Source organism: Echinops telfairi, unplaced genomic scaffold, assembly GCF_000313985.2.
Source record: "Echinops telfairi isolate 266 unplaced genomic scaffold, ASM31398v2 ScPeMD7_7400;HRSCAF=8409, whole genome shotgun sequence".
Taxonomy (NCBI): Eukaryota; Metazoa; Chordata; class Mammalia; order Afrosoricida; family Tenrecidae; genus Echinops; species Echinops telfairi.
Genome location: NW_022111300.1, coordinates 36,622,764 through 36,640,556, shown reverse-complemented (window position 1 = coordinate 36,640,556; position 17,793 = coordinate 36,622,764). Strand labels below are relative to the sequence as shown.

The 17,793-nt window shown below is 50.1% G+C and overlaps 1 protein-coding gene across 1 annotated transcript in view; it reads left to right on the top strand.

Moving 5' to 3' along the window:
- Nucleotides 1-17,793, top strand: part of MYO5B (myosin VB) — a 168,043-nt gene that overhangs the window by 9,896 nt on the left and 140,354 nt on the right. The window contains 2 exon segments of the mRNA XM_045296048.1: nt 3,157-3,328; nt 3,591-3,735. Of these exon segments, the coding sequence (XP_045151983.1) occupies nt 3,157-3,328; nt 3,591-3,735 (317 nt within the window).

Genomic DNA, 17,793 nt, shown 5'->3' with positions numbered 1-17,793 from the left:
GAGATTGATTGAGATTTGTCTGAGGAATGATGGAATGCCGGCCTTCCTGCCTCGGGCTTTAAAGATCCTGGGCTCCGATACAGACTCTCGGGTCTGCAGAATGAAATGTTAGTCCAGGCAAGCTGCGGGAAAGGGGCTGCCTACGATTGGCTGTTCCCCATGCTCCAGAAGAGGTAGAATCAGTGGAGAGCCAGTGGGGAGATGCTCCATGGGGCCCTTGGGTAAGGGACTCACTGAGGGATGTCGGCGCAGTTTGAATGACCACACTGAGCAGATGGAGGAGGCAACCAAGTCTAGCCTGTCATGAAGTCAAAGCCCACTCAAAGCCTGCCATTTCTTCTGCTTCCCCACTTTGGGAATGTGGCTGCTGCTTCCTCCTGGTAGTCAGCTGTTCACAGCTCTCCTGCATTGGTGGGGAGAGGGGTAGGCCTTCATGCAGCAGAACTGGTGAGAGCCAGAACCGGGCAGGGCTCAGTACCGCCTTGTTTCGTGGGTCTTGAATTCGCTGGGCTGTGGTTTGACCAGTTTTCCGTCCCTCGTTTTAGTGCAAACGACTTGGTTTTCCTTCTCTGACAGGTTTCTACTTTACACAGGTTCTGGCTTTCGTAGGTTCTGATGAAAAGAACCTTTCACAGACGAGGAAGAACCTCCATCTACTAGATATGTGGGGGTGTAGATACGTGTACATGTAGATATGTGGAGGTGTAGATACGTGGAGGTGTAGATACGTGGAGGTGGGTGTAGTGTATATACACAAGGTACACATGCCTGTCCAGACACACGAGGGCTTCAAAGTTGGTGCAAAAATTCCATTATTTTTTTTAATTCAGCTTTTCTGTCGTTTTTGAGGCACCCTTGTAATTGTTTTACACACACACACACGGCAGACATTCGGAAACTGTCTGAAGAAGAAAGTCTCACGAGGCATACATTTGTGGGACCATCCGCCAAACACGTTGATACCCAGTTTTCAATAAGTTGGGGGGATGCTGTGTTATTCCTTGGGTGACGCGGTTGGCATCCAGTCGAGGTGTCTGTCATGTTAGATTTTCACCGAGCACGGCTTCAGTGGTTCTATGTCTTGGCTCACTTGTAAGAGTGTCTCTTGAGAACAAGGAGGAGTCTATTTGTGTAAAGCTCTGAATAAATGTTATCAGCTGGGTACCCCCCCCACACACACACACAACCCAGAAAGGTTGAGAAATCTGCCCCTGCACGCCGCATGCCCAGCTGCCCAGCACTTCTGAGTTGTGGTCTTGTCCGCCTTTCCATTTTGGGTCAAAACTCCAAACGCCATTCACCGTCAAGCTGATTCTATCTCAGGGTGACCCCTTGTGTATCGGGGCAGAACGGCAGTCCACGGGGCTTTGACCCTCTGTGGCCTTTCAGCTTAGGCCACCAGTCAGGCCTTTCTTCTGAGCTGCCTCTGGGTAGATGCAAACCTCTAGCCCTCAAGTAAGTTAGGCCCTTAATGGGGCCACCAAAACCAATCCAAGCAAGCCTGGTGCCAGCTAGTTGATTCTGACGCACACCAAGCAACCCTGCAGAACAGACCAGCACTTCCCCAGTGGGTTTCCGATGCTGCACATCTTTACAGAACAGAAAGCCTCATCTTTCTCCTGTGGACCACCTGGGAGATTCCCCCAGCCGGCCTCGTGGTGGGTAGCCCAGTGCAGAACTCACCAGGTCACCCTCGTGCCTAATCCCCACTCAGCTGACAGACAGTACCAGGGCTGATCACTGTGTTGCATCCCTTGGGTCCTGATCACAGGTTGTCCCACTGGCAGTTTGTACTTGGTGATTAGTATTCAGTGTCATTTTCTGTTGGAACATCGGTCTACTTTTTGAGTTCTTCCTTTTTTTTTTTTTTAGTATTAGTGTTGTTCATGCGTGTAGTGCAGTGCCCCCACCTCTCCTGCCATTTGACGAGGACACTGTGTATTTTATGATCGTGTTAAGGTCCCCGTGGCACAGAGGGAGGAAGCCGTGGCATCTGCCTCTGTGCAGATGACCATCCTGGACACCCTACCGGCAGGCGACCCTCTGCCCGGCGGCTGTGTTTGGAGCGCATCATCTAGAGGCAGCAGGGGGTGTTAGAGTGAGAGCGGGATTGATGACTAGTTTTCTACATGAATGTGTTCTGCTTTTGCACCATCCTTTAAACATCCTACCCATTCCCAACCCGCCCCCCCAAACTTATTAACTTCATCCACATCTTCTTATTGGTTTTAATTTCCTTTTGGAATGGATTTGATTTTTCACATCTCTCCATCTCAGGCTTATTTCGGTGTGATGGGCCCTTGTGTGTGCCTGTGTCTCTGAGTCTGCTGGTAGAGATCCTTTGTCGGCTTGGCGCTGTCATTTCTGCCTTTATAACATACCTCGCGAGCTGGCGGGACAAGTCTCTCCAAAACAGTGGTTCTCCACCTTCCTGATGCTGCGACCCTGGAATACAGTTCCTCATGTGGTGGTGACCTCCCCCCCTCAACCATAACATTATTTTTGTTGCTACTTCATAACTGTTGTGAGTCAGGCAACCCCTGGGAAAGAGTGGTTCGGCCCCCAAAGGTGTCGCAACGCCCAGGTTGAGAACCGCTGCTCTAAAGGCTGTGTGTGTGAGAAGGGGAGAGAAGACCAGGCACACTGATGGTTACCTTCTCTTTGAAACTGCACTGTCTTCCCTTCGACTGAGGCTGTGTCCATGGGATTTGCTCAAAGGCTGGCATGGAACAGGGATGCTTAGAAGTAGGGCTCCTCTGTTCCCTGAATCATTAAAAACATCTTTTTATTTGTATTTTTTTTTCAGTCAGGTTCCTGGGCTCTTCAAACATGATCTCTAGAAGTTGGGTTTTAGGAAACTGATTTTATGCACTTCCCAGGCGATTCTTGGGCTGGGCATAAGAAACGGAACCCTCAGATCAGACGTGTGAGCTGCAGCCACGTTGCATTTGGTTTAGCTGGTCAACCTCGCTGCAGCCACCCACCACCTTTCTGTGGCTCATGTGCGCACCCAGGTGTTTTGTTCCCTTTGCCTCCCTCCACAGCGTACTTATCGTCATTGCAAGTGTTTGTGTGCCCGTCAAAGGCAGGCCGTTGATTGCAGGCTGACGGCTTCCTAACTGTGCCCTTCTGTGCCCACCACTTGTTCTCCTTCAGATACAAGAGTACCCCATTGACGTCCAAAGCAACCAGCTGCCTTTCCTGCGGAATCCAGATATCTTGGTGGGAGAGAATGACCTGACAGCCCTCAGCTATCTGCACGAGCCTGCAGTTTTGCACAATCTGAAGGTCCGTTTCCTGGAGTCAAACCACATCTACACTTACTGTGGTGAGTGGAGGGGCATCTGCAGGCTGCACGTCTCTGGAAGTGTAGACAGCCCGTAGCTGTCTCTGTATTCAGTGCCTAGGCCATAGAACAATGCCCGGTGAGCCCACTGATATACCTGGATTTAGTTGAGAGGTTGCTTCCGCATATTCTGTCCCCCGCTGCTGGATGTGTGTTTTGACGTCTCTGAATGGGGCCATTGAACAGCTGGTGCCAGGTGGCCAGTAGTTACCAGAAGGTAACGACTTTATTATATGTGTTGCAGGTATTGTACTTGTTGCCATTAATCCGTACGAACAGTTGCCAATATATGGACAAGATGTCATCTATGCTTACAGTGGCCAAAATATGGGCGACATGGACCCCCACATCTTTGCTGTGGCAGAAGAAGCCTACAAGCAGATGGCCAGGTGTGGATAATCTCAGCTCAGAGGCTCTTCTGGGTGGTCGGGGGTGGTGGGGTGGTGGGGTGGTGGGGGTGGTGGGAATGATGGGATGGGGGTTGGAGGGGGAACTCTCCTTCCTTTGCTACTGTTGCTCACTGGGTGGAGTGGTGAGACTGGGATGGAGGAAACTTCTTAGATACTCAACCACCCAAGTCCTATGTCTTATTGTACGTGGTTACTCAGGTGTGTTTCTTGTTTGCATGAACCCAGAACTAGGCTTGGGGAGGAGCCACCCCCAGGGCTTCTATGTTTGAGCAGCTGGAATACACCTCTTGCATCTCCTACCTCCTTGACTTCCTTTGGGCTCTCTTCTCTCCCTTCCTGGTTTAAGGGACTGTTTCTGAGCAACAGTTCTCAACCTGTGGGTCGCGACCCCTTTGGGGTTAGAACACCCCTTTCACAGGGGTTGCCCGATTCATCACAGTAGCAAAATGACAGTGATGAAGTAGAGAATCATTTTATGGGGTGTGGGTGTCATTACAACATGAGGAACTGTGTTGAAACGTCCGGCATTAGGAAGGTTGAGAACCACGGCTCTAGAGCTCCCTCTGCCCTGTCCCTAGGCGAGCTGAGCTGTATGCTCTTGAAGGCCGCCTTCTACAGTAACCAAGACTCCGTGACAGCTCTTTGAGAGCCCAGGCACTTGGGGCATAAATGGAAATTGGGAATCTGTCATCTTTACAGTTGGGTTTTGAGCCTGAAAGTAGAGTTCTCTCTACATGCTTAGAGATCTTCCCATGTTCGCTGTTCATTTCTAGCTCCGGGAAAAAAAATAGATACAAGACTGTGTCATCCAAAAATGGACTACGGGATGGCTGTGAACTGCACACACACGAAGCCTGGAAAGAGGGTGTACGTGCCCGGGGGGAGTGCATATACCAATTACCAATAAAATACTGAACCCTTTCTGCCAAATCCTTCTCTTTCCCTAGCATGGCCATCTTCAGGGGGACTGTTAGGCTAATTTAATTAAAGGAGGGATTGCTTTTTGTGGGAGGAGACTCTCCTTGAAGGTGGTTTGTGCTTCAGTGAGTTGTGTAGTATAATGTGCAGCCCGGTGGAGGTTCCCACGAAGGAAGATTGTTTTATAGGCCTTCTTACTGATTTCCAATGTTTTATGGCTGACTGTAAAAGCCCGTTTCTTCCTGGCTATACAGTGACTGTGTTCAGACGCAGCTGTGATGAGGAAATCTAATAAGCAGAATGACCCATCACCCATTTTGTCTCTCCTAATGTGGTAAGAATATGCGGACCAGATTGATTGCAACCTGTGGCCTCCTGAGGGCCATGATGACGCACACAGTATTGGTCTGCCATGGGGACGTCAGAAATCGCTCAGCTTGGCCACTCTGTTACAGTTCTCTTCCCAACTGCACCTGTGGTTCACAGTCAAATGCTGGGGACAGGGGTCGTGCACTGGGCAGCACAGCACCTCGCCCTCCTTGTGTATTGCTACTCAAGGTCAAGTGCAGGACGAGTGAGGGAGGCCTGGAGGCCAGACAGATGTCTGCACCTCGAGAACAGACATTAAGCGAAGTCATAGTTTGTCTTCCTCCTTTACAGAATAGCTTCTTTACGACTTTGGAACCAAGAGAGGGGAGTCTGCAGTCGCTGGGTTCTGATCATTTCTACCGTGCTAAAGATTCCAACAGCTCTTTAACATCGTCCTTTCTTGAGGTCCATTAATATCTGTGTGTGTGTGTGTGTGTGTGTGTGTGTGGTTTGGGTATTCATCAACATTTATCCACCAAATCCATGGTCCATTGCAGAACCCATCCCCATTGTGTTGTGTCCCCTACATGGCCATCCCCTCATTCAAACAACGCCCTTTCCACTTCCTCCCTATGTTCCTGGTTCCCACTTGACCTTCACTCATGCCCCTTCCTGCCATCTGGGCTTTGCTTTGGGGGCCCTTCATCTTTTGGGGGGCTTCCTCTCCGTCGCCTCTTGTTGCATCTGCTGCCTTCAGGTGTATCAGAGCTGCCGGGCTTCCCTTCACCAGAGGCCTTTCGAGGTCCAACGGTCAGTCGGAGACTCTTCTCCCCTCCCACTGCGTCCATATCGTAGACCCTCTTGCTGGAGGCTTCCATGCGTCGTGGCCGAAGCTGGTCCTACAGTTCGTCTGCACATGAGTCTTTTTACCCGGCTGGGGCCTTGTGTGCACTGCTCAGAAGGAGAGGGCCCATCGGCGGCTAGGTGGTGGCACTGCCGTCTGGCCTACGGCAATGCACTGAAAGATTTGAGTGTTTGACGGTTCCAGTTGGAGTAGGATCTGCTTTGTTTCAGCTTTTCGGGTTTATTCGTTTTAGCCTGCCGAGTTCCAAGGTGGGGCCAAACCGTTTTGCTGAAACTCATATGCAAGGTGTGCTCAGGAGCGTGCATGAGATGAATAAGAGTGGCACGTGCGGGCAGCCACAGGAGAGAGTTATTTTTGAATGAGTTCTGTTGTCAGCAGCTCGGGTTCCTGTGATTGATCTGCGAAGCCCCAGCAGAATCTTCGTTCTGTTCGGCGGAAGGAGATCCATCACTAGTCAGCTACAGAGAAGAGGGGTTTTGCTGTCTGTGCATTTTCCAGTGTGGTCATTCTCTGTTCATTTCAAGTACTGGAACTTATTCAGCCAACAGCCCTGTCAGCTGTGTGCCATGCCCTCCCCGGACTCATCCGTCAGTTTCAAAATCATCATGTGGTGCAGGTAGCTGTGGCTAGCACGCTGTCCTCTGAATCCGCCCCTGGGGAATCTCCAGGTGGAATGAAGAAACTGAAGCCATTCACGTCCAGACTTGGAAAACTGTGGAACTAAGGGTTCACTCTGGACTTGGGGGGTTGTCCCTCCATTCACTCGGGGACTTGATTTTCCTTCTTGGCATGGCTCTTCGAGACTTGATGCTTTGAGTGGTGGGCGGACTCGGTGGAAGGGCCCCATCCTGAGCATTCCAGCTAGTGCTGGAGAGAAAGAGGAGACACGAGCAAGCAGAGTGGCTCAGGGTCCCCCCCTCCCGTGGCACCCTCTCACAGTCACCAAGGTGAGACTTCAGCATGAAGTGGAAATTCACAGCAAAGAAAATAAAGACCAAACGAGTGTGAAGCATCAGAGTCGTGAATTCTGAATTCTGTCCTCTAAGGAACTAGAAATAAGAAAGGTGCCTCCTCTCACTGCACCTCCCCCACCCCTTCTCCACCTGGTCCAAAATTCAGTGTCCTGCTCTTCGCTTCCATCCTTCCCTAAGCCAGCACCAGAGCCCAACTACAAGCAGGGTCTGTAAACATTGAGGAAGTCTGAATTACTTGACATAGACTTCTCATTGGCCACCAAGAGATGTAAGACCCGGGTCCACTTCCTAAGGAGCTCTTGGTTGGGAGGAGAAGATACCAATAAGCAAAAAGAGCATAAGGCTGTAGGAAGTGCAAAGAGAAAACAATGACACAGGGTCGTTTGGCAAGACCCAGGAAGACCATGGAGTTTTTAGGGTGGGTCACGATGAAGTGGTCAAGAGACATTGAAGACATGACATCTCGGTGAGAGGAATTGAGTGACCATAAACTCAGAAATTGTCTAGAATGAAAAAAAAAAAGGTTGACAAGGATATAGAGAAATTGGAACACTCCTACACTGCTGGTGGGATTGTAAAATGATGCCACTCCTTTGGAAAATAGCCCTGTAGTTCCCCCAAAAGGTTAAACACAGAACTACTACTTTTTAATAACCATTCTTATTGCAAATGACATAGGGGGTTACATTTTAGGGTACCAATTTTGTAGGCAATGATTTATGCTACTTGTCAAGCCCCCAATACCTTGCTTTATGCCCACCTGTGACTTATCTCCTCCCTCTTATGGGAGACTATCTTCCATTTGATCCTAGTGATTCTATATAATACAAGTACCTTACACACAAAAAGCTTGTACACAAATGTCCATGGCAGCATTATCCATAAAGGCTACAAGATGACGCAACCCAGGTAACCATTGAGTGATGGATGGAGAAACAAAATGTGGTTCATTCCTGCAGTGACCATCGCTCAGCCCTCAAGAGATGGGAGGTACTGGTACAGATTGTGACAAGGATGAACCTGGGCACATACTAGCACAAAGAGGCCCCGAAGAGTGACCACATTGTGTACAATTCCATTGAAATGTCCCGGAGAGGTGCCTTCTTAGAGACAAGCAACAATTGGTGGTTGCCTAGGACTTGAACAGAAATGAGGACTATTTAAAATGAGTGTAGTTTGTATAGGAGTCAATGAGTGATTAAAAAATGTTCTTAAATTTATTGTGATGGTCGCACAACTGTGCACAAAAACCTGCGAATCACGCACTTGACACTCACTTCCCTTATAACGAAAGGGTCGGAGGGTAAGAATGAGGCCAGGTTACCCTACATGGGGAAAGAGTCTGTTGGAGACTTGGGGACTGTAAATCTAGAGATCGGTTGGGGCCTGATTGTGGAGACCTTTGAAGTCTGTGGTGTCTCTGGGTAATACAGATGGTTACCGGCTTGACTGATGAAGAAAATGCATGGTAGTCTACCTCCAAAAAATTGACCACCGAAACCCAGAGGGGCACAGTTCTCTGACCGGCGCGGAGGTGCCATGAGTCGACATTGACTCAATGCAACTGAGGTTTGGGTTTTTTGAAGTCTTGGTGTGAACTTTGGGGGGAAAGCTTCCTCTGCGAATAGAGGGCTCCCAGGTGATCAAAGGAGCATCGGAGCCCCTGGAGTAACGAAGGTAAAGAGCCGCTTTTCAGGCAGAGCTCCTGAGGGCTTTGCAGTTGACTTGAATCCTGGGTCTCCCAGGTGGGGATGAATCATGGTGGGCTTCCAAGTCATATTTAAACACAACATGGCTTTCAAGGATTATCTCAAGGGATGAATGCTCTATGGAACACCCTGTAGGAAATATTGGCCTAGAGCAATGGCGACATCCTGGAGTTTCTTGGATACGGAGGGACTAAGATACAAGGATGTTCACACATGGACTGCTCGCTCATGGGTCCCTGTTTCAAGGTGAATCTCCAGGGATGGAGCGCACCTTCTCGTGCACAGATTTGGTCATTGTGGGAATCGCTGGCTTGCTGTCAATGACCTGCAAATAATGAATGAGAAGCAGGGAGCGATCAAGCACGAGACTATGTGGCAGGGGCATTTTCTTCTTCTGTCTGTCACATGCACTACTGTATCCCGGGGCATATGATTGGTGCTCGGGGAAGAATAGCAAGAGAGAAAAAAATCACCACTTAAGGTCTTCTCGCAAATGCTACTCATTACCCTCAGTAGGCACATAACGGTAGAGGTTTAAGGACATTGAACACTTCTCCATGGTCAGGAAGGAAGGAACTGGGCAGAGGTGGAATTCAGACCCCCTCTGTTTGCAACCAAAGCCCTTGCCTTAGCCCAGAAGTCATACCGCCCCTGGGCGATGCCTGTTATGTGGACCCAGGCTGTCTTTACAGAACCAAGCAGGACAGCACAGCACCCCAAACCATGTGTCCTCATATTTCCCAAGTCATCTGGCTAGATCTGGGCCCTCAGAGGTTCAAACGTGCCCAGCATTCCACAGAGAGACCAGGGTTGGGGAGCATGGGCAGCCTTGTTGGTGGGAGTGGCCATCGATTGGGCTCTCTGAGTCTGAATCTTTCTTTAGCTGTTTTGTTTCATTTGTCTTGTTTTTCTGAGAGGGAGAGAGAACTGTGGAGCAGAGTTTGTTTGCACAGGTAGCCAAGGTAATCGAGCACCCACACGCCCCATCTGCCTCTGCCGTGCTGCCAAGCTGTGACTAACAATGAGAGATGGGATGGCTGTGCCTGGGATTCTGGGGAGGCAGTGGGCAGTGAGGCACGCCTGTGGCATGGGGCCTGAGGGATGTCTGAAATGGACCGTTGCCCACAAGCGTGTTCCCAGAGAGGATGTGGGATGTGCTTTTCCAGAGTGACAGCTGGGCTTGCTGTGGGGAGGGACTCCAGTGTATATACCTTAGGTTTGTAGGAGAGCGTATCTTGCCCTGTGGAGGTCCCTACAATTGTACAAAGTAGACAGGACATTCGAAGGCATTCTGGGGGAGCTCGGTGGCAGTGACCTTGTTGGGTTTGGTCTCTGGGTGCAATGATGATCCCCAGTGAAGAAGGTGTCGTAGTTGTTTTTGTTCGGTGTCATTGAGTTGGCTTCAACCCAGAGCGAGCCTAACCACAACCAAACGACACCCTGCGCCGCCCTCCCATTGGTCCAACTCTTGAGCCCATCGCTGTAGCCCTGTGTCAGTCCGTCTCGTCCAGGGCCTTCCTCCTTTTTGCCGCCCCTCCACTGTACCAGACACGGTGTCCCTTCTCCAGGGACTGGTCTCCCCTGACAACATGTGCAAAGATTGTAAGACCAGGTCTTGCCATCCTTGCCTCCCCCAGCCTCCCATAAAGAGCTAAAAGCATCCCATGTTGGCAAAGGGGAAGAAGGGTAAGGCTGTTGGTGGGATGGAATGAAGAGCTGCTCTCTGTTGCAAGCCCGTGCGCAGCCGGCATGAGAGAGCACATAGCCTGCTCGCAGGGCGAGGAGAGAGTCAGTTGTGGAAATGTGTTCCGGAGGATCTGGTAGGGGCCCTGGATCCAAGGAGGGGTCAAGAAGAACCTCTGAAAGCGGTTGAGCCCTGGCAAGCCTGGGTGGGGGTGGGGAGTGTGCTCACGCTCACAGCTGACTCGTATAAGCTGGAATTGAACCCAGAATCCCTGGGAAGGCCCATGTTTGGGGAGAGGTGTCTTGCTATTTTATTTTATTTTTGTACAGTAAACTCGGTAACCATGGCTTCTGCCACCTAACTTGCTTCATAAAGATAATTGGTTGAGGTAGCTTTGTCCTCCCTCCCATTCATTATGATTTCAAATCAGGACAAGTCTTCGATGATGGGCGATGCTCAAGGTGTGTGGACACTGGGAAGATGGTTCCCTCCTTCCTGGAGAGATTTCTCCAGCGCATCTTACCTTCAGATCATGCCTGAGTGGCTCTGCTGGGTCAAATTTCGTGCCTGGGCTGCTCTCCTCCCAGTGCGGTTCCTGCTGTACCTGTTCTTCCTCGCCCACCTGAGCCTCCAGTTCTAGGACTTCTTTTTTTTTTTTTTAATCATAATATTAACTCAGCACTGTATTGGATGACATGAGAGATGAGCATGATCTATAAAAATTAATCATCTATTAAAATAAATTCATAATATAAAGAGCTCATACTGCACATGAATAAATAGCAGTCACTTTAAGTGTTATAAGAACCGTACTTAGCACTGGTACAGATAGGAACTGAAAATACAGGGAATCCAGGGCGGATGATCCCTACAGGACCAGTGGTGTGAGTGGCGATACTGGGAGGGTAAGAGAGGGAGAGTGTAGGAAAGAGGGAACCGGTTACAAGGAACTATATGTGACCTCCTCCCTGGGGGACAGACTACAGAAAAGTGGGTGAAGGGAGAAGTCGGACAGGGAAAGATATGACAAAATAACAATTTATAAATTATCAAGGGCTCATGAGGGAGGGGGGAGCGGGGAGGGAGGGGGAAAATGAGGACCTAATGCCAGGGGCTTAAGTGGAGAGGAAATGTTTTGAGAATGATGAGGGCAATGAATGTACAAATGCGCTTTACACAATTGATGTGTGTATGGATTGTGATAAGAGTTGTATGAGCCCCAAATAAAATGATTTTTTAAAATTAATTAATTAATTTTTTAAAAAAAAGAACCGTACTTAGGATTTATAATGATTATCTGTAAGGAATTGTCTCAAACATGTTTCTGCCATCCCCAATTTTGACACTTCCTGAGCTTACCCGTTAGTGTACCATGTAAATATTATTTCTGTAATCTATAAAGGAAGTTCAGATATTACTTTTGCTATTTCTGAAGTTCCCTATAAAGCGTACTGTGGATGCTAACGTCTCTTTGCTGTCACTTGCCACCTCTCTATTTTGAATATAGAACTGGGATTGTTCCGCAATTGCCTCTGTCCAGCTAAGACTCCTGCACACACGCCCATTTCCCTCCCCAGCTACGTGAGAGCAGCACTTAGATCCTTTAAACCTTAGACCGTAGTGTTTCTGTTTCAGTGTGGAGTGCTTAAATGTCTCAGAGCACAGCCAGAGTGCTTCCCGTGTGCTGTGAGCGTGCCTGCTGACGGTAAACAAGCGGATAGTGCATATTGCCGTCTCCTCTGGATAGTGTGACTCCATTGTCTAACCTGCCCCTACAGAGGTCATATAGGGTAGTGAGATTGCATAGGTGCAGTGCGTCCTCCTCTTACCCGGGGTGGTTTTAAGTCCCGATTTAGAAACAAAGCATAGCGTTATAAGATGTTTGGATTTACCAATACCTGGGGGCTCCTGGAATCTCCTAAAGGAAAATGCCTCGTCTTCTGGTCCACCTTGGTTGTGCCCAGTCAGAATTCCCGATACCATCTCCCTGGCAAATGGAACTTAAGTGCTGAGTGGCCGTTGCCAGGACGGGTCTCCGTGAGCAGCTTTCCTTTCCCCTTCACACAGCACTCCCTCGGTCACCACTTGCTTTCCCCTGGGTCCGTGTTGCATCCCACATTGCTGTGTCGGCCTGTAGGCATCTTCTTACATGACCTCCCCACTGCCATGTCCCTGCCTCCCCCGCTGCCGGCCGAGAACATGCTGGCTCCCATAGCCTTTCTGTGAACTGTGATTTTCAGATGGCAAATGACGACCGTAATAACAGCCCATTCTGGTCACCCCTGGACACCATCTGCCCTTCCTGGGCGGCCACTGGGCAGTCTGCTGAATGAGGTGAAAGGTGCTTCTTACAAGAATTTGTCTAAGGAGCCCATGCCAGCATGTACGTCTGGCCGCCCTGCCTGTGGTTGACTTCTCCTAAGCTTGCAAGAGGGTCAATTTCTTTCCTACTTTAGTGCACACATATGTGCATGCACACGCATGCGTGTACACACACACACAAGAACTGCCTGATGGTTTTAATGAGACACAATGGGCCACAAACTCTGTATATTTAAGGAACCCAACCTTGAAAAGACCTTGACATACAAACACCCATGAGACCTCACCACATCGGAGACCGCCGGCATTTCCATAACTTCCCCAAGTCTCCTTGTACCCCTCCGAAGTACCTCCCTCCAGCTTCGCCCCCGGGGACTGTGGATCTCTGACACTATCCGTTCAAGCAGGCTCTGAAGAGGGTGTGCGGGCTGGACTTGGGTAGCCGATTGTTCATGTGTGGAGCAAGATTCTGCAGGTACCCGAGTTACTTCCCACCGGTGCCCCACGAGATCATTCAGTCTGATGGTAGCGTCTGCTATGCCAGGGCTCCTCAGTTGATGCCAGGAGCCCTGGCAGTGTAGCGGGTTCTGCATTGGTCTGCTCACCACAAGGCCAGCAGTTCAAATCCACCAGCCACTCCATGGGAGAAAGATGAGACTTTCTATGCCGGTAGAGATTTGCAGTGTCAGAACCCCACAGGGACAGTTCTCCTCCAGTCTTGTAGGGTCATTACGTGCCAGAATCGACCGTAGGGCCGTGAGTCCATGTGTTGCCTATGCAAGCACACTCTTCTTCCTTACAGCTGTTGGTCTGGATGGATTCTGCCAGCATGCAAGGAGGCCCCTCTTCTTCTAGGCGTGCAGAGCCTGGGGCTTCACATCCTGTTGAGGTCTGTGCCCGCTGGATCGCTGGGCGGGATTTGTTCTGCGTGAGGAGGAAGGCCAGCCTAGACAGGTGGCTTCCTGGCTGCATCACTTCCTTCCTGTGTTTCAACCAGGCCAGGTTCCGTGGCTCAAGGTGCCCCCATTTTCTCAGCCGAAAAACGAGAGGGTGTGTGCAGGTGACACAGGTGTGCACGGTCAGCACCCCTTGTTCCCGGTTCTTGTCACACAGCCTTTATCTGATGTCAAGTGAGACCCATCCCCCTCCTGGAGCTCTTTCGGCACGAATGGCGACAGTGACATGTGAATAAGGTTCCGCGTTCCAAGGTGTCTGAGCTAATTATCAGTGAAGAAATGCTGACCCAATGTGAAGGCCAGAAGGACGGAGTGGCAAGTCTGTTGGCATCGTGGTAATGCTTTTCACGCCGTGTTAGCACGCGTTCTTTTTCTGTTTTCACGGCATAGTTTACACTTCCATCCCTGGAGACAGAGGGGCTCTAGACCTGTTCTGGCCCTGAGCCGGAGCTGGGGGTTATGAAATACTCCCAGGTGCTCTCTGTGTGCGACAGACAGACGTGGGAGTCACTGTGGATACCACCTGTGCAACCCAGGTAAGCCAGGTGGCCGTGATCACCAGCAGAGCCCTGAAAAGGAGGGGACTCTGTGGATGGGGACATGTTGCAAGAAGGGCCGTGGGGGGCACAGCATGCCCAGGAGAGAGCACAGTGCGTGTGGCCTTGGCAACCCCAGTGGATGGGTCTGAGAGCAAATGCTTTGTGGAGTCTGCCTGGCTCCTGCCCATACGAGAGAGCAACACACTTGGAAGCCGGAGGAACAGTCCCTGTGGCCAATAGATGACAAATTAATTTGGCCCTTGGTATTCCCAGAACTAGAGAGTATAACGCCTCGTGATCGATGATCTGATTTTTAAAAAGATGTCCTTTTTCAGTTCAAAATGGAATTAACCTCTTGAGAAGAGCAAGTACCAAGAGTGCTTGGAACGATGGGACACCTGTTTAGAACACTCCCTGCACCTAGCAGCAGCGAAAGGAGAAGGGGCAGGGGCCGATGCAGCACCTGTGCCTCTGTGGCTTCTCTGATGAATCACCCGCACTTGCTAAAAATGACTGTCACCCCCCTACCCCAACACCGCCCGCCCCAGGCCTGGCCTCTTCTGGGAGATTATTGAGAGCGTAGTAACAGAGGTGTGTAAACTGTTTAAAGTCCGTCTAGCTGCATTTCGCGTACATGTGTGGCACTGGCCCTCAGTTAGGATATCGAGGATCAATATCTGCTTGCTCCAGTTTGTTCTGCCTCCCCACTGGGTCATCGGGCTCCTAGAGTTTTATTCCATTTGTCATGGCACTTATTGATCCATCCCCATTACCTGACCGTCGCAAACTCTAGCTCGGCCATCAAAGCTAAGAGCCGCCTCCTCATTGACGTGGGGTTAGCCTGTCCACCGTTACTTCCTTTGACTCATACCTGTAAATCCCTGTGTAGTTTGTTCTGTAGGGTGTATGCTCACACCCTCAAAGGACTAAGATTTCTCCTGGTGGAAGTAGAAGGACTGTGAGGTCAAATCATCCAGGGCAGCAGCTCCTATTTCAGCATCTTCACTTTGTGGTACCCAGTCTGTGCTGGGAACGTCCAGTCCCTCAGAAGACAGCCAAGCTACCGCTGAAGTCTCTTGAAGATGACTGGACACCTGCCTCCCGGTCATCACCCTCGGACCTGCCTCTACTGGGCAGTCTAGTCACCAGACAGACTGCTTCCAGAAAAAAATCACTTTGTGTTTCCTTCTCCATGCTTCCACTTCCTGCTCTGGTTAGCCCTCCTCGTGAGACAACCTACAGTCAGTCTTTCCTTTTGACTGACTTGACTGACATCCTTGGAATGTACTGTCGTTTGTTGACCTGGCTCCTACAAGGTGGCATCCCTGAGTGCACCAGAAAGTCTAGATCTGGGTCGGTCAGAGGACAGGACAGGGACCACCCACCTTCTCCTGGGATCTAGATCCTTCGGGGCTCTATTAATAGAAGCTTAATTACTGATAGGTCCTTGCCGTGATGGTTGATCATGAGTGGACCTGAATGCTCCTGTGCTTCTCATCCGCACTGTGGTCAAAGCGGGCGTGGGTCTGGTGCCCTACCCTGGTGAACTGTGTTGCTGGCCCATCACCATTGGGGAAGGTGCCTGGGCTGCATGGGAAATCGGCAGTGTCCATCTCCGAATCCATTTTTTCCTCTCGTCTCCAGTATTTTTCTCTGCAACTGTCTTGGGCTGGTGATGCATAGTGTTCTTAGAACTAATAAAAGATGACTCTCTTCACAAATTGTAGCGTGTCTAAGACAGCCAGGAGGAAGGAATGGACGGGTGATCCTTGTAAAAAGAAGCCTGGAACCCCCTTTGAACTTCCAGAAGGAGAAGAAAAGTCCACGTCCCAGTATCCCACTGCTCACCCTGGGATCTTGAATCCTCGCTTCACCAGTACTGGGAAGTGCCTTCACCCATGGGCTCTCCCAACGCTGAACTTGAGCTGACCCTCTTGCAGCTGAGCATCTTCATCAGGCTGGTCCGGGGGCTTTCTCTAAACCTGTCTGGCGGTTTCTGAACCTGGAAGTGAGGGTTCGGGGACAAGTGGGTAATGAAAGCGCTTCAGGCTCCCCTGGGGATCTTGGTGCACCCGGGCAGATGAGCCCCCCCTTACTTGTGAGTTCCTGTCTGCCTTAGTTACAGGGAAACTCACGCTCACGTCTGCAGGCCTGCCATTTGACATCCGAATGGGAGTTTAGCAAACTTAAAACGTTCCTCTCTTCACAGCCGCAAGATTGCAGGACGATTGCGTTCAGAGTTCAAAACCCTGGTCTTGATCGTCAAAAGCTGACCTTGAGCACATCTTCTTTGTCTTTCCTTCCTGTTGTGATCCTAACCCTAATAACGTAATGCCTGGAGCCAAAGAAGGGGGATGTCATGAACATGTTGCATTGATGCCTTTCACACAGTTTCCTGTGTGTTGCTAGGAAGGGTAGACATCAAGAATGTTCATGAGATTGTACGTGATGTACAAATGGTATTTGACCATCGCTGCCATTTACCCCACTTTCACAGGTTTGGCTATGGAAGGAAGTGCAGAGAAGCTGTGTGTCTTGTCTGAGGCTCAAGGCTGGGGGTTGGCAGAGATGACATGAAGCCCAGGACCCACGCTCCTGAGGTCCACTGGCTCTGCTGAAAGGATGACTCCTAGGTTCCTGGCTTGGGAAACTGGGGAAGTGGGCATTCCACGTGCCGAGATCAAGAAGATGGTGAGCAGGAGGAAGATGCTGTGGGAGGTTGAAAGCGAAGTTTCTTTGGGACATGTTACATTTGCTACGCCCCAATGTCATCGAACTGTCTACCCCACGCCTGACTGTATGACGGGGTTCACGGAGGTCTTGGAACCACTGAAAACCCTTAGAGCGTGTCCCAGTCTGTCCTCCGGACCCACAGCCAATCTAGCTGTGTAGTCAAGGGCTGTCATGTGTCTGTTGAAGCAGCTGAGCCCCTTCGGGCTCCCCCTCCTCCCTGGTTCTGTGAAGCGCATGGATACTCAGAAGATGGCACTTCCCATTCCATAGAGCCAAGAGACACACTCCATCTATTTTTTTAAAATACCTTATTTGGGGGCTCTTACATCTCTTATCACATCCATACATTCTTCCAGTGTGTCAAGCACATTTGCACATATGCCACCATCATCATTTTCAAATTATTCTCTTCCCATTGGAGCCCCTGATAGCAGCTCCCCATTTCTTCCCCCTCCCTCCCTCACGAACCCATGACAAGTTATAGATTATTATTTCCATATCTTCCATCATCGTCCTTCACCCCTCACCCATTTTTTCCATTATTTGTCCCCCTGGGAGGATGTTCTAGGTTGATTCTTGTGATTGATTCCCCCTTTATCCCCACTCCTGGTATCTCTACTATCTTTGTTGGCCCTGAGGGATTTACCTATCCTGGATGCCCTGTGTTGTGGGCTCTTATCTGTAGTAGTGTGCATGCTCTGGTATAATCTGATTTGTAAAGTAGAATTGAGGTCATGATAGTGGGATGAAGGAAGCACCAAAGAGCTAGAGGAAAGCATGTGTTTCATCGGTGCTATACTGCACCCTGACTGGCTCATCTCTTCCCTCTGACCCCTCTGTGGGGGGATGTCCAATTGTCTACAGATGGGCATTGGATCTCCACTCCATACATTGGGCATGGTTTTATTCTGGGTCTTAGATGCCTGATAGCTGATCCCATCGACACCTCATGATCACACAGACTTGTGTGGGTCTTCTATGTGGACTTTGTTGCTTCTGAGCTAGCTGGATGCTTGTTTATCTTTAAG